The 27,863-nt window shown below is 38.6% G+C and overlaps 3 protein-coding genes across 8 annotated transcripts; 2 read left to right on the top strand and 1 right to left on the bottom strand.

Moving 5' to 3' along the window:
* The first annotated feature begins 6,902 nt into the window (after window positions 1–6,902).
* Window positions 6,903–13,875, top strand: LOC112282093 (histidine protein kinase NIK1). Of its 3 annotated transcripts, none has more exons than XM_090250365.1 (9): window positions 6,903–7,451; window positions 8,230–9,678; window positions 9,842–10,080; window positions 10,495–10,829; window positions 11,073–11,168; window positions 11,280–11,490; window positions 11,954–12,090; window positions 12,235–13,235; window positions 13,573–13,875. In XM_090250365.1, exons 2-9 carry the CDS (start codon window positions 8,620–8,622, stop codon window positions 13,804–13,806), a joined length of 3,312 nt encoding a protein of 1,103 aa, XP_090106491.1. In that variant the 5' UTR covers window positions 6,903–7,451; window positions 8,230–8,619; the 3' UTR covers window positions 13,807–13,875. The 3 variants fall into 3 exon arrangements, with proteins under 3 accessions (XP_090106491.1, XP_024375069.1, XP_090106492.1); XM_024519301.3 differs by having other exon boundaries at window positions 7,130–7,270; XM_090250366.1 differs by having other exon boundaries at window positions 7,316–7,458.
* A 196-nt stretch (window positions 13,876–14,071) lies between these two features.
* LOC112282096 (uncharacterized) lies at window positions 14,072–16,804 on the bottom strand. 3 transcript variants are annotated; one of them, XM_024519309.3, is made up of 8 exons: window positions 16,346–16,804; window positions 16,042–16,164; window positions 15,894–15,933; window positions 15,654–15,765; window positions 15,389–15,553; window positions 15,221–15,298; window positions 14,940–15,091; window positions 14,072–14,350 (listed from the first exon to the last, which is right to left on the bottom strand). In XM_024519309.3, the coding sequence occupies exons 1-8, from the start codon at window positions 16,411–16,413 to the stop codon at window positions 14,315–14,317; spliced, it is 774 nt and encodes a 257-aa protein (XP_024375077.1). In that variant the 5' UTR covers window positions 16,414–16,804; the 3' UTR covers window positions 14,072–14,314. The 3 variants fall into 3 exon arrangements, with proteins under 3 accessions (XP_024375077.1, XP_024375078.2, XP_073390172.1); XM_024519310.3 differs by having other exon boundaries at window positions 16,385–16,559; XM_073534071.2 differs by lacking the exon at window positions 15,221–15,298.
* Window positions 16,805–17,419: 615 nt separating this feature from the next.
* LOC112282094 (phosphatidylinositol-3-phosphatase SAC1) lies at window positions 17,420–26,229 on the top strand. Of its 2 annotated transcripts, none has more exons than XM_024519304.3 (18): window positions 17,420–17,676; window positions 18,057–18,490; window positions 19,134–19,338; window positions 20,042–20,207; window positions 20,334–20,556; window positions 20,843–20,919; window positions 21,057–21,250; window positions 21,473–21,570; window positions 21,774–21,907; window positions 22,023–22,163; window positions 22,356–22,797; window positions 23,034–23,155; window positions 23,309–23,419; window positions 23,817–23,946; window positions 24,296–24,384; window positions 24,567–24,758; window positions 24,962–25,070; window positions 25,319–26,229. In XM_024519304.3, the coding sequence occupies exons 2-18, from the start codon at window positions 18,380–18,382 to the stop codon at window positions 25,562–25,564; spliced, it is 2,790 nt and encodes a 929-aa protein (XP_024375072.1). In that variant the 5' UTR covers window positions 17,420–17,676; window positions 18,057–18,379; the 3' UTR covers window positions 25,565–26,229. The 2 variants fall into 2 exon arrangements, with proteins under 2 accessions (XP_024375072.1, XP_090106493.1); XM_090250367.1 differs by having other exon boundaries at window positions 17,523–17,708.
* The last annotated feature ends 1,634 nt before the right edge of the window (window positions 26,230–27,863 follow it).

Below are 27,863 nucleotides of genomic sequence, written 5' to 3'. Positions count from 1 at the left end.
GATCATCATCATCCCCTGGTCCCTTCAGCAGCTGGCTGATCGCACCTACTGTTTCTCTGCAAATAGCTTGGCTTGCGTCATTCGTTGCTTCCGTCATCTGTTTGCGCGAGGATCACACCATTCCCAACAGCAGGAGTAGCATACGCGGGCGGAGCTCGTGTGGGTCTTAAGCCTGCCTGCCTGCCTGACTGCCTGCATGCATAAGAAACCACCTCCACCCCCTTTCCTTTCAGGGTGGTGATGGTGGTGGTGGTGATGATGTGCGTTCGAATCTCCCGTCCTCCTCGATGTTGCTGTTTTTTCATGTACCGAGAGGAAGACCCCCTCCCCCTTCTCCTCCCACATTCGCCGTTTTTTACACTCCTGGAATCTTATAACGTGTGAAGGTTGTTGCTGCCGAAGGAAAACGACGACCACGACTTGGTTTTCAGTTGCTGGAAACGGTTGGTGAAACTTCTGGCACAATGTAAATGATTTATTTATCTACATGTATTCACATATACATATATATATATATATATATATATATTGAATTGTTCAATCCACCAAGGCATTTATAATATCAATTCACCCTTTATCATTGGTTGATTCAACCAATTTTCTCTTGGTATGTAGATCCAACAATGGAGACTTTTTTGATCTTGGTTAGGATGGATGGATTGATTTAGTAAATACCTTAGTCAATTTAACAATTCCATGCATATATATATATATATATATATATATAAGTATAGTGGTATATGATTTTATGAGAATGTTAAATAGACTAAGGCTTTTACTAAATTGATCCACCCATCCTAACTATCATAAACAAAACAAAATGTCATTTAGATTTATTTCTACACTATTGGATCCAAAATCAATAAAAACCAACCACATTCATCATGATTACTATATTCTTCATCATGAGTAAGTATCAAGGACATGAATCTTAATAAAAGAAAATCTCAATACAGTCTTATGTCACTAGAAAAGACTAGGAAATCACTCAAAGATGGTAATATTATCTTAGACATACATATTACCTTGATAATTATCTAGATAATAAGAATACGTAGAAGTAAGTCAAAGTAGATAAATATGATAATATCTTGTGGAAAGCTTCTTAGAAGCTTTATAGACGTTGCTTTGCCTTTATACATGTTTATAGGTGATTGGTAGGTTGAATACTTTACTTGGCCAATAAGGAAGCCATGTGTCGAAATGTTGACCACTTGTAGTACAAGTTAGACATATGGCATACACCTAGGAAACTTGCCTTGTAAATTAAACATGTGTCCTGCAAGTTGGATGTGTATTAGAGATCTTATAGCATATTGCCACATAGTTTTTAATTAAGTAGTATATATAGAGGCAAGAGTGAAGCCTTCTTCACTCTTGTCAACTTCTTTCTTGATTTTAGTTTAGTTTCAAGATTCTTATGTTTTCTAGTCTTTGATAATAGCCATTCGAGTTCTTTCTTCAATATACATACTTTCTTCTATTTTGTCACTTTTTTTTTGACATAGACTCTACGAATTTATGCATCTTCTTTTAGTTTATGTCCTTGAAAAATATATTGAATTAGAATGGCTATTGCCAAAAACAAGAAGATTAAAAAGTCTTGAAAGAAGATTAAAGATTAAAAAGACATTCACAAGAGTGAAGAAGGCTTCATTCTAGTCTCCATATATACTCTCTAACTAAGAGCTGTATAGTAATATTCTTTAGAATCTCCAAAACGTGTTAGCTTTCTAAGACTCATGTCTTAACTTGTAAAAAAAGTTATTTATATATGCCATATAATTAACTTGTTCTACAAGCTATTAAAATATGTGGTACGTGACTAAGTTGTTGACCAAATTTCTAACCTATTAATTAATAACAAATACGTGTAAAATCAAAGCATCATCTATGAGGCTTTTAAGAAGCTTTTTCAAAAGTCATTATGAAATTAATCTATTTTTACCTACTTCTATTTAATTATATAGATAATTATTAGTATAAATATATATGTTTGTGATATTACTTACTTTTTTAGAGATGAATTCTATGAAGAGCACTCATCATATATTAAAAAAATCCAAGATGTAGAAATTATGTTTGCTACATACTCTGATATTTATTTTCTTTAAAGATGGTTGATAGGTCTTTTCAGCCATCAATAGTATTCTATACCAAGGTGTAAAGACTACCTTTTTAATTGATCATTGTTGAGGCCTTCAAAACTCCCTTCAAATAAAATATTTGGAATACTGTCAAAAGTTGTTTCTATCTCTCATAAAATCACAAAATATCAAGAATCTCTTCCAAGGTCATAATATCAAACACATATGTCTTGCCATCTATTTGAGGAAGAACATGTCGTTCTTAAGGATTTTTATTTTGATTATGTCATCTTGAAGGTTGTAACAATCACAATGTATCATTTAGTAAGTTGGCAAACAATAGCTCTTGAGTTAAATCTACTAGTTATCATAAATATATAGAAGCTACAAAGAATAATAGAAGATATAATGTTATCTTTCTTAAATCTTATTTCTTTTATAACAAAGATTTATTATTCTTCATCTTGATTTTAATGGATATTGTTAATAAAAGCCTCAACCTTTTTTATTACATTTGTAAGATTCTTTATTGGCTCCCATGTATGTTCACTAATATCTTATCTATACCAATGAATAAGATATTCTAATCTATTTCGGCGTCGCCTAAAATCTAAAATTTTTTCTACTTTGAACACTTGATTATTATCTACTTTTATAAGAAGATGTGGTATTTATCTTCTTCCTAAGATATTTATTGTCTTGTATGGCTCCAAAGAGATACATGGAATATGGAATAGATCTTCATAGACTCTGGTAGATATAATCAATAAGTAATATGATTGACTTATTTACAAATAACAAAAGGTCCAAGCCTATAATAGTCCAACTTATTATAAGGATGAGTAGACTTGATATTGCAATGAAATAATTATACCGTATCACTTACATTGAATTAAAGTTATGCATTGTAATAGGCATCTATATTAATCTTTTTTCATTTTTGAGCTTCCTTTAATTAAGCTTTCATTATTGCATGCAGCTTTGACAAATGATTTGCCAAATCTTTTGCTCTAGGATTATTAAATTTTTAAAAGTCAAAAATAACAAGTCATAGATAATAACAATAATTGACAAAGAAAGATGTTTATTTAGTAGAGGAATGTATCAAATTATTGTATACAAACTTTGCTAATGGCAAAAGAATTTTTTAATCATCTTGATAATAGTTGATGGTACACCTCAAATATTGCTCTAGAATATGGTTTATCTATTTCATTTGCCCATCAGTTTGAGGATGAAAAGTTGAAGAAAGCTTTATATTCACTTTTAAAATCTTAAAAAGGATTTACTAAAATCTTGATACAAATTGAATCATCTTATCCGATATAATATCCTTAGGCAATCCATGATAGCAATAGATATTATTAAAAAAAAGCTTAGCCATTTTTTTTACTTGTGATAGATTTTATATATAGTATAAAATGTGCTATCTTAATAAAATAATTTATTATAAAAAATATAGAATTATACAAATTTAAGATTAAAAGATCCATGATAAAATCCATAGAAGTAGAAGACCTAGACAGATAAGCTTTTGAAAACCTAGAAGATGTTGCTACAACTTAACTTGTGCTTCTCTAACTAAATCTTTATTCTTAACATCTTTCAAAGAGCTGATTGTCACATATAATGGCTTGAAGAATAAATTGCTCTAGTGAATCTGCTCTCAATATTGTCAATAATAAATCTTTGACATTATCTTTTAATCTATATCAAAACTAATTGATAATGGCTTTATCATTCCAATCCACATCACAAGCAAGATTTTGAAATTCACTAGTATATGTGGTGGTTGAATATGATCCTTGTCATAGTAATATGAACTTGGTCTCTATTACTTTTTCTTGATCACCTTTTCCAAATGTTGTCATAAATACTTTTAAGAATGAATTCAAAATATAAAGTAGTTATGAAATTTTTTTCTATCAAAGGTGCAAACTAAAAAAGAACACTTCTGAATGAAAGTACACCTATTAATCCAACTTGTATAAATCCATCAAAATATTGGAAAGGATACAACCTTAAACAGAGCTTAGTTTTGTTGCAAAAATCTTCAAAATTTTGATCTTCTCCCATAAAACTTTTTAGACATATTAATCCTTGCTTCTCTTATGCTTATAGGGATGAGACTTTCTTAAACTTGATTGTGAGGCTGATTTATTTGCTTCCTTCAACTACATAATTTTTTAGTATAGACTTTAGACTTCTTTCATATGTGTAGTAATAATACCTCCATGATTTATATTAGAAATAAATAAAAATTTTATTTTCAGAATACTAAAAAATTTATGAAGATCTATAATAGTTACAAATCTATTCATTCTTCTATTAAGAATAGCATCCATAATCTTTCCTTCTAAAGATAATTCAAATAAATTTTAAAAAATTAATTAAAGAAAGATAATTTACAACTTCTAATGTTAAATAAAAATTTCTACAAAAGAAATAAGTCATTTTTTATAAAAAAAGTTATTATTAAAAAATTAAACTATATGTTTAAAAGTAGTTAATCTACAATCTTCAAAATACAACAATAAAAGTGTGGTAATTCACTCACTTCTAAAATAAGACAAAAATAATAAGGTAGCACTCTTATCAAACTATCAAAGACATGAATCTTAAGAAAAGAAAACCTCAATATATTCTTGAATCACTCAAAAAGACTAAAAATACTCAAAAATGGTAATATATTGAATTGAAATGGCTATTGCCAAAAACTAAAATACTAGAAAGTCTTTAAATAAGACTAAGAATTAAAAAAGCATTAACAAGAGTGAAGAATGCTTCACTCTTGTATCCATATATATTCTCTAACTAAGAGCTATATGGCAATATTTTATAGGACCTCTAATACCTACTGACTTTGCTAGACATATGTTTTAACTTGCAATGCAAGTTATCTATATATGCACCATATAATTAACTTATTCCACAAACTACTAACACATGTGATATGTGGCTAACTTGTTGACCAAGTTTCTAGCCTATTAATTAATTACAAATATGTATAATATCAAAGTAGTATCTATGAAGCTTTTAGGAAGTTTTTTTTAGAAGATATTATGAAATTAATTAATTTATATTTATTTCCATTTAATCATGTAGATAATTATTAAAATATATATATATATATATATATATATATTTCAATACTATATATATGTGATAATAAGTCAATTTAATACAAATCTAAGTTTATTTAATATTTATCATATATTATATTAAAATATGTAAGAAATACAAACTTATAATTGTAATAATAAAAATATACTTGCGATAGAATATTTTATATTAATTAAATACTCAAAAGGTTTATAAATAATAAAATCTTTTAAATTTAGTATAAAATTTAAATTTACTTTTGTTTAAACTACATGTTAAGTTAAAACCTCATTATTGAAGATGCCAATGATATGCATTAAAGTAAGTATTGTAACTGGACTTGTTATTCAAATTTTGACACAATTTTTTCACATAATTTTTTGTATAGAATTTGGTTTTCCAAAAGCTTTCAAAAGATGATTCTAATAAGATTAGAGATGACTCCAAAAGATTATGAATATCCCAAAATAGTACAATTTTGACTTTGGAAGCTTACATACATATATATATACACATTTAGAATTAAAGCACTATGTTAAGACAAAATAAAATAATAAAATGAACCTAACCCTATCTCAAATCATAACTACATGTTATGTCTCACAATATTGAACATTCACCTAATTACATTGATTTTTTTTTCTCCAAAGATCATTCTAAATTACTCCATTAATAGTCACAACCCCCAAATAAAAACAAATCCCCCAACCCCTAATACTACTCTCCAATACTTCCAATCAAAACCATCCAACATTCTAATAAAACCATTACAATCCTTCATTAAAACACAAAAGGCATATAAACTAAAAACATTAAATTGTCTTTCAACTACCAAAAACACCATCAAACACAGAAGGAAAAAGAAAAACCAAATGCATCACATTGTCAAGCACTACCCCTCTTATCAACTCTTGTCAAGCAAAGAACCAAATTAACTTACAGAATGGTCAATAGGAATTGGAAATGACGTAGTGTTGATTGAAGAACGAGGGATGGTTTGCAACAAAAGGGACCCTCTCCCCTCTCCTCTCCTCCTCATGTACTATACTTCCTGTGTGTCTTGCACTGCACAGCAGAAGCAGCACCACCAAAGCCTTCCCAATCCAAAGCAAAGCTAAGGCAATGCTATGCAATGCAAGCAACACCCAGAAGCGTGCATCGCGAGAGACGCAAGGCGACGACGACGACCACGACGAGGAGGATGCGAGAGAGAGATGGCAGAGAAGAAGAAGGAGTGGGGCCCTGCCCTGCACTGCAGCCATAAGGCTAAGAAGAAGAAGAGGGTGGTGGTGGTGGTGGTGGTGGATCCCAGTGCAACACTCACTCACTTCACTCACGCACTTGGCTCCAAAGAGAGAGTACCGTCTGTGCACGGACAGAGTGGGGGGGGTGGCTGGGGGAGGAGAAGAAGAAGGAGACGGGAAAGGAGAGACAAAGACAAAAGACATATAAACAAATACAATACAAAAAAAAAAAAAAAAAAAAAAAAAACAAGGATAAAACAGGACTTACTCCACGACGACCAGGGCGATGCATTCTTGCATGCTGTTGATTGGATTGGCGCCACAAAATTGCGGCCACTTCAGCCCCGTCCTGGCGTCGGTTGGGCTGAGGGTTCTCCTGCGGCAGTTGAGCTTCTTCTAAGGATAATGGGGTTTCGACAACCTTCGGATGAATAATGTCGCCTTCTCATCTCGCTGTGCCCGCTGCTCACGGACCATTTTGCCAAACTGTCGCTATATTTGGGGAAAACACGTTGCTGCAATTCCGGATTTTTCGATCGCGAATATGTCCTGGACATGGGGTTTTTCTTGTTTCTTTTCTTGTTAAAAAATCGTTTTCAATTTTTTTAATAGTAGCATCAAATCGGATGCGTCACAACTGAGCAGATTCCGGTTGAGTGGAGTAGGGAGGTGAGGAGTGTAGGGGTTGTTGCGCGACATGCATGGTGGCCGAGGAATGGTGAAGGTCAAGGGGTCGGGGCTGGTGTGTGGAGTTTCTATGTTGCGGGACCCAGTTGCTGTGTTTGCTGCGGTGGCGTAGTATGGTAGCTAGCAGATATCAAAGTGGTCGTTCTGATGGTGGGTCTGCTCTGCCTTTCCAGTGTGCCTTCATTTTTGCCCTCACGCGGGCGTGCAGTCTTTGCAACCGACACTCGTAGCACCGTGCTCGCAGCATCCCTGGCGATGGTGCGTTAGCACTCGCCGGGTGTTCAAAATGGCGATTTGGATGGATCATTGCTGGTGTTGGCCTTCTAGGAAGGTAGAAGGTGTGATGCTCAGGGTTGATTTGGAGAGTGGTTTCTGCGTCGGATTGTTTTTGGTGGTCTTGTTCTGTCTCGGGGTACGGACTTGGGAGTTGGGGGTTTTGGAGATGTGGAATGTTAATAGAGCGTTGAAGGAATGCGAGGCGTTAGCGATGGGTAGTGTAATTCGTGTGACACTTATCTGGAATCCTGATTGGCGGACAGGGGAATTGTAGTCGTGTAGAATGCATGAATTTTGAAGTTTCGCATCTTTAGGAAGGATGCGCTGTCGATTGTGAGTAAAGCGTTATGTCGTCTGTTGCCTTTGAAGTTCAAGCGTTGCCATCATTTAGGTCGCTTTGTAGGATTTCAGGATGGATCCCAATCGGTTGCTGGCTGTCGGTGCTCTACATACACTTGGTGCTGTCTGTACTGGAGGATTAGATGTTCAAAGAAAAAACAAAAAACATCAAAACAAAAAAGAATAAAGAAAACAGAAAGAAAGAAAGCATAGAAGGTTAACTAGGTATCACACTATAAGTTTAAGGGGGCTCTGTAGCTGCTTTCTTGACTCTTCTGTAAGAACTAGTCCAGAATGGCAACAAAGAGCAATTGTTTTCTTATTTCTTTCAAGATTGTATGATTTTATGTTCTACGAGTATGTATTTTGAGGTAGGGTACTCTTGATGCTTCCGCTCATAGATCTGTTGAAATGATATGATGTAATTAGGACTATTCAGTGTAGATCATTTGAAGTTTTAGGTTTTGAGTCACATCTATTGTGTCCTTTTTCAGTGCACCCAGGGTGTTGGCTTTGTTCGGAAGCCGAAGATCAATCACAAGAGGAGAGGGTCTGGGTCGGTGGTGTTTGGGCCGTGCGTTTAAGGATTGGCGCGATGTGGAGTGTGAATAAGGATGATTTAGCTAGAAAGCAGGTAGGATTATTCATCTCCCACAAGGAGGTAATTGTGAAAGACTGGCCGTTTCTCAGGATCCCGGTAGATAAATGGCCGAGTATGCGTATGATTCGGCTCTCTCGATGAAGAATTTAGCAATCCAATTTATAATGCTGAAACTTAAGCAGAATACGTACCAAGTGAATCAAGATGGATCTGTGGGGTGAAGATTGGAGAAAGGACTGTTTCTCTTCACAGAGAGGATGTTGGTGGGATTGATTACAGTGCAATGGATAATCCATCTTCCGACAGTGCTGATGGAAGTTTAGCAAACGTTGTAGGTGCATCACATCTTTCAGCTCGTTCTTGGCCAGAGACTCGGAAAAGCATTCGTCTAGGGACTCTCAGGTGTTGTGCAGGTTTTAGCGTCGACTTTTCCGTACAAACATGGAGGAAACTCTCAAGAAACGTCTCGGGTATGTTAAGAATTCTTCGACACAACGTGTTTACCTTCATCTTGGTGTTGCTGAGTGGGATCGTAACGTGGGAAAGTTCCGTGGACGATCTCCGTGTCAGAATCGACCGGACAATCGTGTTCCCTCTGTATCTCCCACATTCTGTGGCGCTTGCGGCTGCATGCGTTTGGACAAAATCTGTCGCTCCTGGGAATCTAGCGGGTTTATATTTGGTCAGGATGTACATGATTTGGAGGGGTCACCTGGAGTTTAGTAGCTTGAATACTACGGTCATGTTCCTGGTGGCATCTCTGGCGACAGTTCAAAGCCATCTTGGTGCGTACTTCTTGCGCAAGATCCTATGTCGGGTTAGCACGAAGAGGTTTCCAACGATCGACTCTGTGGCGGAAGCGTCGTGGTATTTGACCATCGTCTTCTTCCTTTCCTTAGGTTTTAGTATGGTGATCTCTTTGTGCATTACCATCACCCCTCTCATCCAATGGCAGAGCTTTTGGAGGTACTGGGGAACCTGGTGGCTTGGAGTTCTAGCAACCATGATCACTGTTACACCACTACTTACGCATCTCTTAGCTTGGGAGTACCCATCAAGCTTGAAGAGCCCCGGCAAATTGCTCGAGTGCATGCTGTGTACTGTGGCAACAGCAAGCATCATGGCCATCGTGTTCTTCTTCAACTTTGAACACTTCATGCCGCTGCCCTATCTTTGTTTCCCACTCATCGCGTGGACTTCATTTCGATTCAATAGAGTGGGCTGGGCTATCACAGTCACCACCATCGCTTACTGCTGTTCTTTAGGAGCCGTCCGCAGGAAGGGTGCTCTTTACAATATAACGGCGGGAGTTTCACCTGCATCCCCCGAGCTTGTCATTCAGGTTTTACCACTTTATAAGAAGTTACGCTCTGCCTCGGCGTTTCTTGTCGTGTATTTACATGATCCGGTCACATAGAAGTTGCAATTTCGCGTTGTGTAAACTGTTGTCTGACCACTGCTCCATTCGCCTATGTGTGTCGACTAAGTGATGCCTATGTTTTCAGGTTGAACTTTTCAGCTGTGTGATGGGAGTAATAGGTATAACACTGGCCGCAGCAGTACGAGAAAAAAAAGTTCTCACTCGGAAACTACATCAAATGAATATTGAACTGGAACACACTGTGGATATGAGAACGTTGGAGCTTCGTAAAGCCAATGAGGAGCTCCAAGTTTCACAGAAAAAAGCTGAACAAGCTAGCCACGCGAAGTCGGATTTTCTCGCTAACATGAGTCACGAAATCAGGTAATTCCTAGCCCCTCACTTGATTAAACGTCTACACTTTTTATGCCCTCAAAGTGAATCCTCTGATTATTAACGGATGATTGCCTCCTAATTTCACATCTAGACTTCAACATGTAAGGCTCATCGTTGACCTACTCTGTAGACTTCTACCTGTTTGGTTTGTGCCTTTGAATATTCTCTAGTGTGTGATGGGAGTTGCTAGCGATGGTAAGGTACAGTGTGACCTTCAGAACGCATAATTGTCTGAAAGACTGTTCAACCGAAATCCTGTCTAGTGTGCTTCCCTAGGCATGTATTGTACAACTTAAATAGATTTTAGAAGACTTAGAAGGATGATTCTTTGGGATGATTGCTTGACTTAGCTTGGTGCAAAGATGACTGAGTGCCTGATTGCTTTTATGTGTTTTGAATCAGGACACCAATCCATGGGATCCTGGGCTTAACTGCATTGCTATTAGAGTCTGATCTCTCTCCTGACCAGACGGAAAGTTTACAGTCCGTGAAGGAATGTGCGGATCTTCTTTTGCATATCATCAACAGCGTTCTAGATCTTGCCAAGATTGAAGCGGGACGCTTAGAGGTAGAGAAAGTCCCATTTAATATTCGGAAAATGGTATCAAGCACGTTTCGCATGCTACAAGCACGGGCGCAACAACGTGGCTTGAAGTTGTTATGGGAGGTCGATAAAAGCGTGCCGCAGACATTGATGGGTGATGTTGGAAAGCTTCAGCAATGTCTGTTGAATTTAGGTGTGTATTGGCCATTCATGCTCATTTCTCGCCCTAACCTTGACTTTATCAACTACATCTTACGCTCCGTTGAAGTGCACTGCTTTTTCATAAATTTGTGGAGCCACTGGGGAGGTTTTGTCCTTGCTATATCGATCAAATGCTAATTACCATAGAAGGGGGGTGATCATTTCATCGCTGCCGGTTTTCGAAGCATTACTGGAGTATTTTTTAACAATTTTGTTACTGGATGTGGTCTTGTAGTTGGAAATGCCCTGAAATTTACACACGAAGGCTCTGTGACTGTGAGTGTAATATTGACGAATGACACGACAACTGCGTCCCTCAACACAGATGATGGTAGGAACGAAACTTTGAAAGGGATCATGCAGCTCCCGTCAGCTGCATCCAGTCTGTTGCGATTGTGTAATGTCGTCACCTGCTAATTTTCTGTGGATTTATGTACATCAGAACTTTCAAACAAAGCGCTTGGAGTATCTGGTGATAAGTCTGAGAGCCAGGACGCTCCAGATACGATGTTCGTCGAATTCGAGGTGCGGGATACTGGAATTGGGATTAGTCAAGAGATACTACTTGATATGTTCAAGCCATTCAAGCAGGCTGATGCATCCACTTCTCGTCTATATGGTGGAACTGGACTTGGTCTCTGCATAGTTCAGAGGTATGCAACGTGTTGAATTACAAGTCAAAACTTTTGCAGGATTCATAGTTTTATGCTATTTTGTTAATTGTTGTTGGGTCTGTAGATGTCATGGACGGTGAGTCGGTCAAAGTTTCGTAATTTTGGTTTACGGAAAACTTCAAACAAAAATGGAGATTTGATTTGGCTCATATTAATAGGTTTGCATGCTTAATACTCTTGTTGGCATCACAAAGATTTGATGCAACGAGTCCTATTCTGCCTTCATGTATATTAGAACTTAAAGCTGATCTTATTCTATACGTTGTCATGACGTCTGTGTTTAACAAGATCATTTGCTTGGGTTCGATAGTTCCAGGTCATGTTTTGAAGTGACATGTGTAACCATCTATGTATTTTGCAATCGTCACATTCACTCCAAATATGTTTTTTTTCCCAATGAAGTGAGAATATAGTGCGAATAAGCATTTATTCATTCCTGCAGATTTGTTGAGCTTTTAGGAGGCACGATATGGGCTGAAAGCGAAGTAGGCAAAGGGAGTGCCTTTCACTTTCTCTTGCCTTTCTTTTCTAACAACCCAAAAGAGAATCCATTAGAATCATCCTCAAAAATGTTTTCAGGTTCCTTTCTTAACCCTGCTTTCCTTTCTTTGCATGAAGGACAGAGGTGGGGAGAAAATATCACACTAGAGCAGCTGTTGTGAAAGACTGATACCAATCAACCTAACGATGGAGCTCGTATTGATGGATTCCTTCCTTCTGCAGATAAAATCTATAGCCGTCAGTCCTGGAGCCTGATGGGAGGGTTGATTTTCAACCCACCTGGCAAATATCAGAATGAGTCCAATCAGCTAGGTTTTGGAGCCCAGGCTCAGAATTCAAACTTTGCTGCAAGGGTTCGATCATCCAATGATCTTTTAGGACTGCGGAAGGATAACAATGGTACGGCATTGGGTAATTCTGACAGCAGTGATCCTTCAACCGTGAATGGATATTCGTCAGTTTTTCGAGATTCCAAGCATAGCGGTAGTTTAGTGCGACAAAATAGTCTCGGTCCAGGACACTTCGCGTGTGTTGCACCTCAACGGTTACAAGATGGATCTAGTGCAGTAGTTGATGAACAGCGTACGGAGAAGACACGGTCAGATCCAGCCGGTGCATTGAACCAATGTGACATGCCTCTGAAGTGGGATTCTTTATGCAGTGACCGAATCTCAAGCGGTGAAGCCACGCAGGTGTCACAACAGGAGTCTTTCCTGAATTCAGCTATTTGTCATAGTAACCCGGAATCATGGGACCTAGTCCAGCCACAGGGCTTCGTGTCAGATTCAGCACGAACATCTTCAACTTTTTCAGGTAGGAGTTTAGGATCTGATTTCTTAAGGGCATATGGAGGTCTTGTGAATGCTGATAATCCGGGAGGGGAAGAAGCCCTCAATGAGTCAGAGGAATGTGAAAGAGGAAATTTGACTGGATTAGCAGATGATTTGCATTGTGTAATTGTAGCGCATAGTCTACATGGGAAGTCGGCTTCAGTGAGGTCAGATCTTAGCAGAGAATCATCTGCGGAGTTAGAAAAGATGTTGGATTGCAAGGTTAGTCTAAACATACTTCTGGCGGAAGACAACGCCATTAATCAAAAGGTCGCCAGCAGACAGCTTCAAAAACATGGACACTTAGTCACCATTGTGGGTGATGGCCAGCAAGCCCTGGACGTGATCTCTTGTCGTCACGACGAGTTCGACCTCGTGTTGATGGACGTCCAGGTACTTAGTGCTTCAATTTCCAGTGGATGTGTCTATTGTTTGTTTAGTTGAAACAGGAGGTGATTCTTGTGGAGCTGATTTGATCAGAACAGCAATGGGGATACATTTTATAGAATTCCGTGGATTTGAAGAGAAACCTGGTTTTGTCACGTTATGTTTGGAATACAGTAGCTGTGAGGTTCAGAGTGGTGAAGGTGCAGCATCACTTCTTTTTCTTTTTTGAGAGTTTCCCAGTACTATTTAATGCGAAGGTTTGTGCAAAGAGTTATTTATGCAAGCCGAGGACTTTTTTGTTAACAGGCTGCAGTATACTAATGCGCATTTCGGTGTTTTACAGATGCCAATAATGGATGGATTGAGGGCTACAGACCTTATACGAAAAGCTGAGCGTGAGAACAGCTGGACGCGAGTGCCTGTACTCGGGCTTACTGCACATGCTATTCAAGGCTACCAAGAGATATGCCTGCAACATGGAATGGATGGCTATCTCGGAAAACCTTTCGATATTCACCAGCTTCTCAAAACGATCGGTCATTTGTTGCCCCCTGATAGGCTTTGTCCGCAGCTGTGATCTGATATTTGTACATTTTTTTGGTGATGGTTGGGGGAAATTATTACATTGAACAATGTTTCGGTGGTATTGAACCGTGCCCTGATTGACATGATCATCTCAGCCATTTTCCTGTTACATTGTATGCGTCTATACAATTCCACACATGCAGATCTTACATATTTCATGTGCACATTATGATTTGGTAAATTTTCGTTAAGCACGTCACTGTTGCTAGCAGTGAAATTATTATTTTTTCTCCCCAGTTCGGATGAATTAACGTAGAGTTGCTCTTCTTAATGTTCTTTTCAGAGTATTGTAAGATTGCCGCCTTCAAATTCTGCTTATGGACATCCTGCAAATGCTCTGTAAGTTCGCGTTTCATAATCTTTGGCTTGTTTTGGTTACAGTAAGAAGCGTTTCGAATTTCATGGTCTTTAACCTCGAATATGCCTCCATCTAATTCGTAACAGGTCACATGGTACGAATGCGGTGAAAATGGTTATAACTTGCCCTGCAATAGCTGACCTTATGAGCGCACTTTCCTGTTGTCCTGATTACACAGCTGCAAGGCAAACGTACAACTCTTATTGATAACCAGATCGGGATCTACAGCGTGTCTAAATTCATCCAACTTTCCTACATTTTCCAAGAATAATAACAAAAAATCTCGAGGAGCCAATATATTTTCATTATACAAAGCAACCAAGACTAAAAACCGAAACCAACAGTTAAAAATTTCACTTCATCAATCTTTACATATTTTAGTTAATCTCGAGATTCCATGGAAACTTAAAGTTTAAGTCAACTAAGGAGCTACTATGTAAGCACTCAGAATGCAAACACTGAAGCTTGCAACTACCATCCAAGTTCCAAAATATTGCAGTATGTTACTTCCCAAAAAAAAAAAAAAAGAAAAAAAGAAAAAAAGAAAAAAAAGCCATAAATATTCACTTTCATAATTATTATGATTAACGAAAATCTCATTTATAAATTTAAAGTTCAAATTTTGATGAATGTTAACCAACTAAAATACTACCACCTCCAGCCCCCACTCTATACTGCTACTGATTGAGAAGTAAATGACTTATTTGATGAACTTGTTGACTGGATTACGTAATGATGCTATTAGTGATGTTACTCTGCATGCTTACATGTTGGAAGTAGGTCCCTTGGATAGTAGTTGGGCAATCTTCAACCGCAGCTTGTTTTAGTCGGTCCGTCTGTGTGTCCATCGTGCTCCAAGTGCGATTGGGCTGCTCTCCTGGCACCGTATATGTTCCCAAATCCGCGGGCTGCCAAGTTTCTGGCGACACAAAATTGATCATAAGTACATACGTATTCCAACATGATCATCTGAAATCCAGTTCCACAAATTAATTTTTTTCGACAACATGACGCACACCAAAGTGATTGAAAAGCACTTCATGATTACCAGAGTCGCCTGCAGATTTAATGGACACAGGAACTGGGTGAAACGATTGTTGAGGAGAAGGTCTGTTCTGATGTACATCTGCCATCATGTAAAGCTATTTTTATCAATTCTGATTAGTTTTGTTGACGTTTTTGGAGAAAGGAGAAGACGATGGGGCATGGCACTTGCCTGCAGGATTGACGCACCCAGAATCGTGCCATTTCTTCAGAGCTTCTGCTGCTGATATACAGCGCGCCTCCTCGTTGAACCTTGGGCTGACGCTATTGTTCAAGATTTGGGCATGGCCAATGGATGGCCCAAGTTTTGTGGCTTTGTTTTCATTCTGGTAAGAATCTGTTTACGTCCACCCCAACCTCATATGACCTACGAGGTTGTTTTCTGTTCTAAAATTATTTTCTGAGACGATGTCTGGGGAGGAAGGTGATCGAAGTACCAGGGGGTTTGATTGTTGAGCTGCGCTTGATCTTGAAGTTGGGTGGAGGAGGCTGCTGCAACAGTGACTTCATTGCTGGGGTCTTGGTAAGTTTGTCACGTCCAAGCGGCATCTATATAGTGCCAAAGCTCTTCATCAACAATTGACAAATCAACAAAATGCTAGGTTTATCCCCCAGTCAAAGCAGTGAAAGAGCTAACAGACGAACTGAACGACGCCCGTTAGTCAAGATGGCCTCACTGGGTTCAAGCTCCACCGTCCTTTGGCAGATACATCCTTCCTGCATACATCATACAACGACAGACCCACTTATCAGCAACACAAATTGACGCATCATCCTATGAAATCAAGCTTAAAGTAATGATACTATAGGGTTGTGGCTTGGTACCGAAGCTCTTCAGTAACTTTCTGTTCCAAAGCGATGTTGGACCGGATCTCCGCAAGCTTCCGCATCTTCTCTTGCATTTCTTTCTCAAGTTTCATGGTCTCACCAGATGCTGGCATGGTCCTCCTTCACATCAACAGCCCACTCAAGTAGTCCACAATCAACTTGTGCTTAACTCCCTTTTCATGCCCATGATTCACTCACAATTTCACAATCGCCCATCGCAGCTACATTGTGTTCATAAGCAAAGTCAATCATAAGTTTCTCCCACAAAACGCGCGTCGCAGAATCAGACAAACATAAGCACCTGGTGCGCGTGCTGGTAATGAATCCAGTGCTTCCAGACCTTAGTTGCATCGGTGCTATGTCTTTCATGGTGCCTCGAGTATGTTAAAAATCTTGACCAAATTTTCTGAAAACCAAATCCTCATTCAGAAAAGTGAGGTATGAAAGCAGGCGGTTCTTCGAACCGTTCCAGTCTTGGACACATCATCCATGATAGATGCAACTTGCCAAGCAAATCTCCGGTCGTCGATGCCGTCCCAAGAGGATAACAGAAGTGGTGCGATTCTCCTCAACCTTCTCGTGTTGCCCTGGAATGGCATCACACACCACATGGTGCCGTTTCTATCCAAGTCATTCCTCAGTGAAACCTTGTTTATTGAATTGCAATCAACGCAACACACATCATCTACCACTACTCAGATGCCGAATTTTTTGCCTCTATTATCTCACAATGGATGCTACCATCGACCTCGGCTACTCAATTTTGAGACCCACCGACATTACCACAGAAATCACAAACAAAGACATTCCTTCCACAAAACTCCAGAAAGTTCCACAGCACTACATTCATCTATAAACGGATGAATGTACCCATCCATCCATTATTGGCATGTAACTGAACTCGATTTAGCTCTCGCCTTCGACTACTTCAACCACTACGATTATAAGAGTTTGAATACAAAAAATTACGTTAAAATTGGTGATATTGTAAGAGAGCGAAATGTGTTGCTGTAAAAGAAGTTTGAAGATGCACATTTACATGGACTTAATTAGCAAACATCACATGTCAGAAATAGAAAATGGATTGAAATCTGTCGCAATATGGAATAGGAAAAGAATGGTATAATAGTAAGGAGAATAAAACCATGTCGCTTTGTTACTTTACCACCGATGGTGTCAAGCCAATTGTTACGAACTGGCTGGCCGAAGCATCACCGGCTATGCCGAGGTCTGGTTTTTTCCAGCTTGGAATTGACGCCGAACTGTGACTGTTGAAGCTTCACCTCCGGCAACGATGGCGGCACTCCATGCGCTGCCAACCTATCATGGATTTTCCTTGGGACTCGGAGTCTTCTGCCCTCTCTCTAGTCTCCTTTTTCCGTGCTCGTCACCGAATTTCCAGCCCAACTATCTCTGTGTATTGGTCGGCATTTTGCTTCAAGCTTTGTACACTGGCTGGATCTCATTTCGCATCTGCTTGCCTCGCCAGCTTTTCAGTCACGCTGTTTCGGATCCATCGCAGCATTTTCTATAAGTCGGTGTGAGCTTTTAATCATCCCTTGCATCGTCGCATCATCGCTTCAATACCTTGAGTTATTCTTTGGCGTGACAGCAGATTCGTGGACTATTGCGGTAAAAATCATGAGAGCCTTGAAGAGTGGGAGGTAATTTGAATGTACTATGTATAGGTCGGGATGGAGAACGGGAGGATTATGCGTTACGAATAAAAGCTGAGCACTGTAGTGTGTGCGTGTGTGTGTGGGTGCGGAAAATCATTGCATTGTGAGCCAGCTTCATTGCAGAGCCGGCTAATGTGTGCAATACTGTTAGGAGTAGATCCAAGTTTTGTGGACATTTTGTCTACAGTTAGCGTAGTCTGTTGTTCCCTGATCTTGAGACGTGAGAGGAATAATTCAAGTTATTGAAGCGATGTTGCGTTTGAAGCTCACAACCCTAGTGCACGGTGTGTGTGTGTGTGTGTGTGTGTGCATGTTCATTAATTTCTTTTTTAGCGGACTGTAAACAATGAATCCGGCTAACCGCTTGAACAAAAGAGGGATCGAGATTGGAGTTAAGGAACTGCCCAGGCAATTGATTGCGCATTGAAATGCAAGTACGCTGACCACAAGTGTGTTTCTTCGCTGCAAACAAACTTCGCGATGGTGGTTTTTTGCCTGAGAGGAGAAGAGCGGGGGTTTTACAGGTGACGTCATTGTTGTATTGTTGACGGGAATTTAGCGATCAGAGAGTTTGAGAGAAATGATAGCTACCTTAGAAAGTAATAGGTTTAATGAATAGGAAGCTGTTGAGAGTGGACACAATCTTCTGAAGAGTCATGGCCCCCACGTCTGCGAGCACTCCGCGGAAGCCAGTGGTTACGCCCAACTCAGATCTGGATTCAGCTGTCCATTCTCTTGAGAAGTTCACGTTGTACGAGACGCAAGCGGTACGCTATGATTAACTGTTGTCAGTTTCTCTTCTAAATTCACCTTGAGTTGATACGTGATGTTAAATTGCTAGTCGCAATTTTGGAATCAGTAGCTAGAGACCTTGGTTTCACCATGGACATTTCTATGGATCTGGTTTCTTCTTAACTATTTTGAAACCTTCAGCAAGTTCAGAAGTTGTTTGCTGACATTCTTCGGCAGTGGAACACTTGAATCAATGACTTCTTTTACTTCATCTTTAGCAATTGGATGATGAGGTCATGAATCTTTCCTTAATATCAAATTGCGAAGCTGGTCTAGTTATGGGCCTCAGCAATGGACCTTTGCCTCGTAGGAAATAGTTGTGGCTTACTCTCTGAGTATTAAACATGTGTAGATTGACTGCATTCTTCTCCACAGATTTTCATTTTTGAGAGTCCAAGCTTCATGCCATGAGGTTGGAGACTGGCAGATTTGACCGTTGAATTTTTATGATTTTGTAAAACATATCTAAAGTATCTCAGTCAAGGACCGTGTGAAGTTCAGAGTGCGAATTATGAAAAATTTCTCGTTGAACTTTGTGGCAATAAAAATAAGCTTAAAGCATACTTTCTGATTACTATGAAGTGTACTCAATTGAAAAATTGTGGGTGATGTTTATAGAATTATTATCTCATAGGAAGGGACAAGAGAAAGCAGCATTGGCAAGTGCTAAAGATTGACCGTACCGAAGCCTCAGCGTTGAATGTGGTGGAAGATCCTGTAATTTACACAGACGCTGAGTGCAAGAGACTTCTGACATGTATAGCTGAGGGCAATAAACCTACTGGGGGACTCAAGCTAGTCACGAAAGCTTACGGGATCGTGGGTAAGGTTCACCTACTATTTAATCCTATCTTCCGTCAGGCTTATGAAGTATAGTAGAAACTGTGTCAAAAAGTAAAATAGCCGGGAGTAGGTGGATAACTCCTTGTTGAATATTTCGTCTTTTTTTTGGTGTTACGTGGATGTTTAAAAGATAATTACACGCCTCAGAAGGGGTGATTCCGTTTGTATCAGTACATCGTGGACGGTTTCTGGGTCACGACTTCGTATTGTATACTGTTGTGGTCGTTTTATGGCGTGTATTCGCCCACGGTCTTGTGCTTGTGCTTGTGCTTGTCCTTTTCTTTAATTCTTAGGTTCTATCATTACTATTTTTAAAGTCGATGTCTACCAAAAGATGCTCTCTCAAATATCAGTACTTCGTTCTACTCATTGAAGCTTTGGGATCGGGTGGTTGACATTGTCAGACTCTGACATAAACTGATTTGTCTCAGTTAGAAAGCAAGTAAAATTCAATCGCAACATAGTGTTTCAGCCTAATTTTTGATATGAATTTTGGAAAAGTTTCTACGCTTTTTTTTCGTTCATAAATCAATATTTCAGCTGAATAGGAGTTGGTAAAAATAGATAGGAGGTTTTAAAGTTTTGAAGTTGATGATCTTTAGATAACGAATGATGTTATCAGTACGCTAATTGTGTGCAGCGATTGGTTCTGATTCGCTCTTATTGCATCTGCTCATTTCCAGGATTTATCAAGTTTAAGGAGTCTTATTACATGATATTGGTCACCAAGCGACGGCAGATTGGAACAGTTTGTGGGCGTGCGATATATCGTATCGAAGAGAGCCAGTTCATTACTGTGCCACATTCGACTGTACAGACCGAAGCCTCTTACTCAAAGGTCGAACTCAGGTGCATCCTTCTGTCTTTTACCTTTTCTCTTGCATTGACTAGTAGCTGTAGAGACATTGACAAGTGATGCATCAAGGTTCCACTTTGCCTTGCTTTTTTACTCATTTCTGAAATTTTCTGAAACAGGTACAAGAAGCTGTTGTTAGCAGTGGATCTTACCAAGGACTTTTACTTCAGTTACACGTATCGGATTATGCATTCTATGCAAACGAATGCAATGGTATTAGATGACGATCAGATCCCGTATGATAACATGTTTGTGTGGAATGCTTTTCTCACAAGAGGCATCCGACAAACCTTGAGAAACACTCGGTGGACCCTTGCTCTTGTCCATGGATTCTTTCAGCAGGCAAGTGCTGTTGATCTTTCTTTTACCTCAAGTAGTGCAGATTGACAGCACTTGAGTGAATAGTTGTGCATTATATCTCATGTACATTCTCGACGAAATTGAAGTACGAGATATTGTTTCCTGCGGTCATGTAGTGTAATGATTAGAGCATTTTTGTGAAGTTTTGTTTGCTGTGAACCTGGTGGCTTGTGATGTTGCGTTTTATATTGCAGCAGGAAAGACCTACTTTGGACTAATAGACTCACACTGAAATGAATTTGAAACGTAATTCTACTATTGAATGCAGGAGAAGCTTTCAATTTTCGGTCGTATATTTGTTATCACTCTTATTGGGAGACGTTCTCGACATTTTGCTGGGACAAGGTGGGTGTTAAGCGAAGTTTTTGTGTATTTCACTGTACATTGTAAGATTATGGTGCCAGAACTTTACTTAAGCACCAAGAGCAACTACCGCATGAATTGAAGTGCTGTATGTGCGCTCTTTTATATTTTTTTTGTAGGTACTTGAAGAGGGGTGTGAACGACAAGGGTCGTGTTGCAAACGATGTAGAGACCGAGCAATTAGTTATGAATGAGGAAACAGGGATTGGCCCAGGTACCGGACAGATTAGTTCTGTGGTGCAACATCGGGGCTCCATCCCTCTCTTTTGGTCCCAAGAAATGTCGCGACTTAGTCCCAAGCCTGACATCATACGTAAGTACAGGGTGCTGCATTAAAGCTTATCTCGAGCAGCTATTCAATGTTAAGGAATATTAAGGAATATTAAGCTTTCGACGTTCTCCTTTTGCCTTTGATGGGTCTGCACTTGTTGTCCTCGTGAGTTTGTTGCGAGTGTTTTGAGTCTATCTAAATTTTAATAAGGATTTAGGTTTGATTATCTGATATCTGATTTCTCATAGCTCGGTAAAATTGCAGTGCAAAGATTTGATCCAACTTATCACGCCACAAAGCTACATTTTGATAATCTTTCAAATAGATATGGCAACCCAATTATCATCTTAAGCCTAATCAAGGTATGTTGGCCTGTTCGTGTCGTCTGTACCTGTGCTTAGCAAAAGGAACCTGCATTTATGGTGGATTCTCACGTTTACGCCTGTAGATGGAAGTACCGTGTTTTATCGATTATCTTCCAGAAAATGCTAATTTGTGTGCATCATAATGCTTTTCTTCGTTTTAGATATTCAATCGATTGAGCAGTTATCGTTTTTGAAATCAGACAGTGGAGAAACGGCCGCGAGAAATGATGTTGCGACGAGAGTATGCAAACGCTGTTGGTTACTTGAATCAATCACTTCCCGAGGACAGGCAACTGAAATTTATACACTGGGATTTTCACAAGTTTGCGAAAAGGTGATTCCAACTTTTAATTAAGCAAGTCATGCTGATTGATTAATTATCATTTTTTGATTAGGTAGTGAGCATTGTTTGTATATAACGTAGCTAATTCCGTGCGCTCGTCTGTTAGTGGCAATAAATCAGCCAATGTCCTGGCAGTACTAGGAGGTGTGGCAGCTGATGCTCTCGATCTCACAGGCTTCTACTATAGTGGTAAACCGCTCATTTCCAAGAAAAATACGCAACAGAGTCTCATATCCACCACTCCAGTGTAAGTTACTAACCACATATGATTGGCTAGATCTCTAGGAGATTGATGTATAACGATAATTTTGTTGCTTTTTGGATAGAACGTGAAAGAAGTATGCGTTTGTCTACCGCCTAGCATAGACGTTGTCATTTGAATTTAGTTGTATGGTATGTTTGAGATTTAACATAAGGTTGCTTAACTAATGTTTTTCAGAATACCACCAGGCAGAAAATCTCCATTAAGAGACCGAAGCTCGTCGCTTGATCTGGACCGCCGCTTGGCGTTGGACTTGGGAGGCCGGCATTTGTCTATGGATTTGACCAGTCTATATTCCGCTACAGGAAGTAGCAGTACAAATGGCAGAAATGGAGCTCTAGAAGTAGAGCAAAAGGACCTGAATATTGATCCGTTACGGAAGCCTCGCTACCAAAGTGGTGTTTTGAGAACAAATTGCATCGACTGCCTTGATCGCACTAATGTTGCCCAGTATGCATATGGACTTGAAGCCTTGGGACGCCAACTCCAAGCTTGTGGTCTAATAGACTGTCCTAAGATAGACCCTGACTGTGAGGTTGCAGCTGCTCTTATGGATATGTACCACAACATGGGCGACTGTCTGGCGCTTCAGTATGGAGGTTCTGAAGCTCACAATTACGTATGGCTCTTTACTACGTAGTTGAAATTTGTTTTTGCTAGTTCTGTCTTCATGGTGATCATGAGAGATCATTATAAAATAAGCATCACGATGGCAGTCCATGCCTTACTCTGGATGTTAACATCGAGGCTATAAGAGAGATTAGGCATCGTAGCACTGCTATGCACTTAAGAACTTATAATGGAAAAAATAGATGAAGATTTTCAGACCCATGGATATGAAAATGATGATCACAGGTATTTCCGGAAAGGCAGGGGAAGTGGAAGGCGACAACACACTCACAAGAGTTTTTCAAGTCTATCAGGCGGTATTACAGCAATACTATCACAGATGGCGAAAAGCAAGATGCTATGAACTTGTAATTTCTCTTCAAACGTATTTTTAGTGTTAGTAATGCTGCAAATTTAAAGTAAAGGGTCTAGTGATGGACATGCAATCATGGCTCTGTATCTACTTGCGTAAGCTTCATATAACCAATCGGCCCGAATTTAGAATGCTCTCTCGTGTTCAGGTTCTTAGGCCACTTTCAGCCACAAGAGGGAAAGCCTGATCTCTGGGAGTTGGAAACCGACTATTACCTGCATGTTAGCGGCCAAGGAGAGGAATCTTTGCTTGAACAGAGGTAAGAAAATGCCTTTTTAAACCTCGTCAGGGCTACAAATTTAAGTTGGTGACATTGTCTTGATTTGGAAAATAGATGTTAGCACCTTATGGAGTTGAGGTCAGCAGAAGTGACCACTGGAATGTTTCTGTGAAACTTCTAATTACATTGATCAATAAGCATAGGACTCGTCATTTTGGTACAGAATGAGATTCGAGGTTTTTAAGGTAGATGAGGTGGTGTTATGATGTGGCAAAAACATCTTTAGGATTACATCTCACGCGGCCAGCATCTTTGTTGGGTCCTTTTGACTCTGAAGGGGCCCTTACCGAGAAATTTAACGTTATTTAGGCTGTTTATGCAAGGCCTGGCTACCACCTGTGATTTTTTCTGAATTAATTCATTGATGGATGTGCAGAACGACCAGAATACCCAGTAGAAAGCCGTCGTTTAGTTCTCAAAAATCACGAAACAGAACTCTTTTTTCTGTGTCTCCGTATGATGAAGACTTTCGCCGTCTTAAGATGACATCATTCGACAAGCTTCAGGTTTGATTCAAATTTCATTATTTCTTTCTTGTAACCTCATCCATGTGGCTCACATTTTGTGGGTAAGTGATAGCAAGTTACCTACCGAAAAGATTTCAGTTTCTGCTTATCAAGCTCTGGTTTCAGTAAGAATAGATAGCTTTTGAAGCATGAAATTTTTCTTGATTGTACTGACTATAATACGCCATCAACATTGAAGCTTCGCAATACAAAAGTTTGTAACTTCCATTGGGGAATCTGTCACTCTGACTCTTATCTTGTCAGAGATAGGTACGTTAGATGATAGCTCAGCTGTGACTTAGTATTAATATCTTGCATATTGACTTATGCACGTTTCACCATATTGCAGGCAACTCGCGGATCTGTAAAGAGCGTGCGCATGTACGGGGATTCAGGGTTCAAGAGGAGAGCAGTTGCAGGAGTTGCAAGTGATGCAGCGTGAGTTAATTGCTGTTAGTGATGTCATTGTATTTCTTGCATATTATCATCAGTTATATGACCTCTGAAGTACCCGTGTATGCTTAGCTTGCAGAAATTAGGAAGTGCAATCAATAACATTTACATAAAATTTTGAATATCCATGGCCATGTTGACGGGGATTCATCTGATTGTGCATACAGGGAAGTTCAGTTAAAAAGTCCGAATTGGCTATATGGTCAACGTAAGCCTGAAGATAGCGGTCCAGCAAATGTAGACTCCCCAATAAGTGTTAAACCTCTGGCTACGAAGAAGGAAAAGAATGAGCAAGAATTTGAGAATCTAGATTGGTTAACAACATTGTGTCCTTACTCGGAGGAAGAGCTTTTTACGAGGTACAAGTGCTTTTCTTTGAGGATACTTCCTGGTCCTCGACTGAACTTAATCAGTAGGAAATCTATGCAGAAAGTTTTGCCTCCGGAAGTTCACCTAGATTTTAGAGGCTATAAGAGAGACTAGTCAACATTTCAATCCAATTCTGTGTGCAGGCTCATGACCTGAATGCAATTTTAAAGTTTTATTCCTTTCTTGGAAGCAGGTATGTGCTTATGGGATTAAATGAGGATGATTCGTGGTATGGAACCAGGCTCCTCCCTGGCACTGTAAATAGTAGCGAAGCCAACCGACACTACATGGAGTGCTGCCAGGTTCTCTGCAATTGCCTTGGAATAATTTGAATCAACATTTTTTTTTCCTACCAGTTTATACTTATATCTCCAACTTATTCCAACCTAGTCCCCACCTTAACGGGGCATCGGCAGTTACTGCTGTCAATGCTCTTTTTATCGAACGAGAGACTTGGTTGCATACATGAAGTTATCGCTTTGAGGCTGTACGTCACGTAGGGTGGAAGTTAGAAAACTTGACACTTACAGAATCGCTTGTTTCGATTCAGGGGCCACCGCGTGATTTCGAGGACGTGTCTAGCAGTAGAGGCGCGGTATCATTTCAGTCAGTCTGTGAGTTAATTCACTTTGACGAAGACATGGTGAAGCTAGCAATGGAAGCTGCTCTGAGCCAGTTCAAGAGCATTGAAAGCAGCGACTTTCACTTGGCCGGAGATGCGCCCGCATTGAATTCTACTAGCGATTTTGATAAAAGATTCCTGGTTGATCACAAACTTTGTCAAGTCTTATCATGAATTAATTGGCGGCTACGACGATAGTCCAACTTCAGCAGTCCTTTGCAGAGCAACAGTTTTTGTGACGCTAAGTTTGACGTTAATCCCGGAGGTGATAAAATCCTTTGTGAAACTTGAGCTCTTGTGGAGCTATGCTTTGGAAATAGAGCATCTGGAGGGTTCGAGCATAATTGCTTGCACTATTTACATCCATCTGCCAGTAAACGTTGTAGGAGCAACAGAGCTGGTTGGTAAAGATACGCAGACAGGATTACGCTACCCCTTAAACCATTTCCTTACAACAGTGGAAGAGGAATAGGTAGACGCGGCTCAGTATGATGTGAGCTCCTAGACTTTGGTAACTCGGCCTATAAAGTTGATTACCAAGTTCCTTATATGAAGAGTACGCAGATAGCCTCTCATTTGAGGTGATCAAACAACGCACATCAATTCAAGGAGTTTGGAGATTATGCACATGGGGTTTCGTATCAAGCGTCACAGGAGGGTTGATGAAGTGCTGGTGCAGTTATGAGGATCCCTTGGTAACTACGGAGGCCTTTGTGGAGGGTAGATGCCTGGAGGATAATAAGAAACAATTTTACTTTTGATGATGAACCTCTAAGTTGAAACTGGTTGTAAGAGAGAGGTGTTGCCTCCAACCGAAGTTGGTTGATTTCAAGTTTTAATTCTTTCAAATAAAGAAATGTTGCAAAATCCGTGTGCTTTGCACACAAACAACATTTGATTTCTTAAAAAATGTGTCTTTGGTTGTTGCACTTGATGGATGGTTTTTACCGACATAAATTGATTAAGTAGAACAATCATTTGGTACATTGGTTTGTTGCCATGTATTTGATCTCCATAATTGATTATGCAAAGCTAGTTTAATTCTTGACAGTTAACACAATGAGTCTCTTTTTATGAATTATCATATTAATTGTTGTAGATTGTTTAAATGTATTTATTACATGTCTAATTTATACAAAAATCTCACATTTTCACATTTCTTTTGTCATTTAAATTTCATATATTAAATTTCCTTTAAATATTATGTGATCTTCAATGTCATTTTCAAATGTATAAATTAAATAATTGATAATCGTATATATGATTATCATGCTCATTTCAAATTCAAATCAAGTCATATATTTCCTAATACACAACAATAATCATACTACAGCCTTCCATTTTAAAACGAATTTCATCAATTTCATGATTCTAAACTTATATTAATTTGAAGTTTTTAATTAAGTTAGATTTTGATGTAAAATAATAATAAAAAATAATCATAATTAAAATAAATTAAACCAAAATATAAATAATTTTTTTCACTTGGTAAAAATACTACTTCAATCTAAGATTAAAAAAAAAAAAAAAAAAAAAAGAAAAGAAAAAAAAAAAAAATCACCTTAAACATATAGTTAATAATATAAAAAAATATTTTTTTCAAAAAAATTATACAATTCTGATTTTTTTCTTTTTTTACTAATACATTAAACTAAAGGGATTATTAAATTGATCCATACATTTATTAAATAAATCCACCTATTATCATTGGTTGTAGATCCAATTATTTTTTTATTGGTTTTCAATTAATATAGATCCAATAGTAGAGAATTTTTTGATGATGATGTCAACAACATGAATGACAATAATAAAATCCACAAAATACTCTTGTATCACTCAAGAAGAATATATATTCATTCAAAGTAGTATAGTATTAGAACTATAATAGCTATTGTCAAAGATAAGAAAATTAGAGTCTCTTGAAACTAGACTAAGAACAAGAAATACATTGATAAGAGTGAAAAAGACTTCACTCTTGCTTCTATATATACTATCTAACTAAGAGCTATGTGGCAATGTTCTATATGACCTCTAGTATGTGTCCAACTTCCAAAATACATGTTTAACTTATAAGATAAGTTTCCTATATATGTGCTACATGATTAGCTTGTACCACAAGTTATTAATACATTATTGTGTTGTGGTTTGGCTACCATGTAAAAATAATGTACATATATATTTAGGGGAATGATAAAGTGACTCAAATTTTTATTAAAGAAATTCATTCTATCTTAAGGATCATTGCACCACTGAAGCTCCCATTTCTATTTTCAGCCATTTCTTATTCTCAATCATTGCTAAAGATAAAAGTAGGGGGATTGAGAACTTTAGGAATGAGGGTGATGGTTGACAACAGAGGAATGGAAGAACAATTGGGAATAGAGCATATAGATTGCTTTATCATTTTTTTGTATTTAATATATAATTTATTATACAATATTGAGAAAGTATTATTATTAGATTTTATTTGATT

This window comes from Physcomitrium patens, chromosome 5 (assembly GCF_059467195.1).
Source record: "Physcomitrium patens ecotype Gransden chromosome 5, ASM5946719v1, whole genome shotgun sequence".
Lineage (NCBI taxonomy): Eukaryota > Viridiplantae > Streptophyta > Bryopsida > Funariales > Funariaceae > Physcomitrium > Physcomitrium patens.
This window is presented reverse-complemented; position numbering and strand designations above follow the sequence as displayed.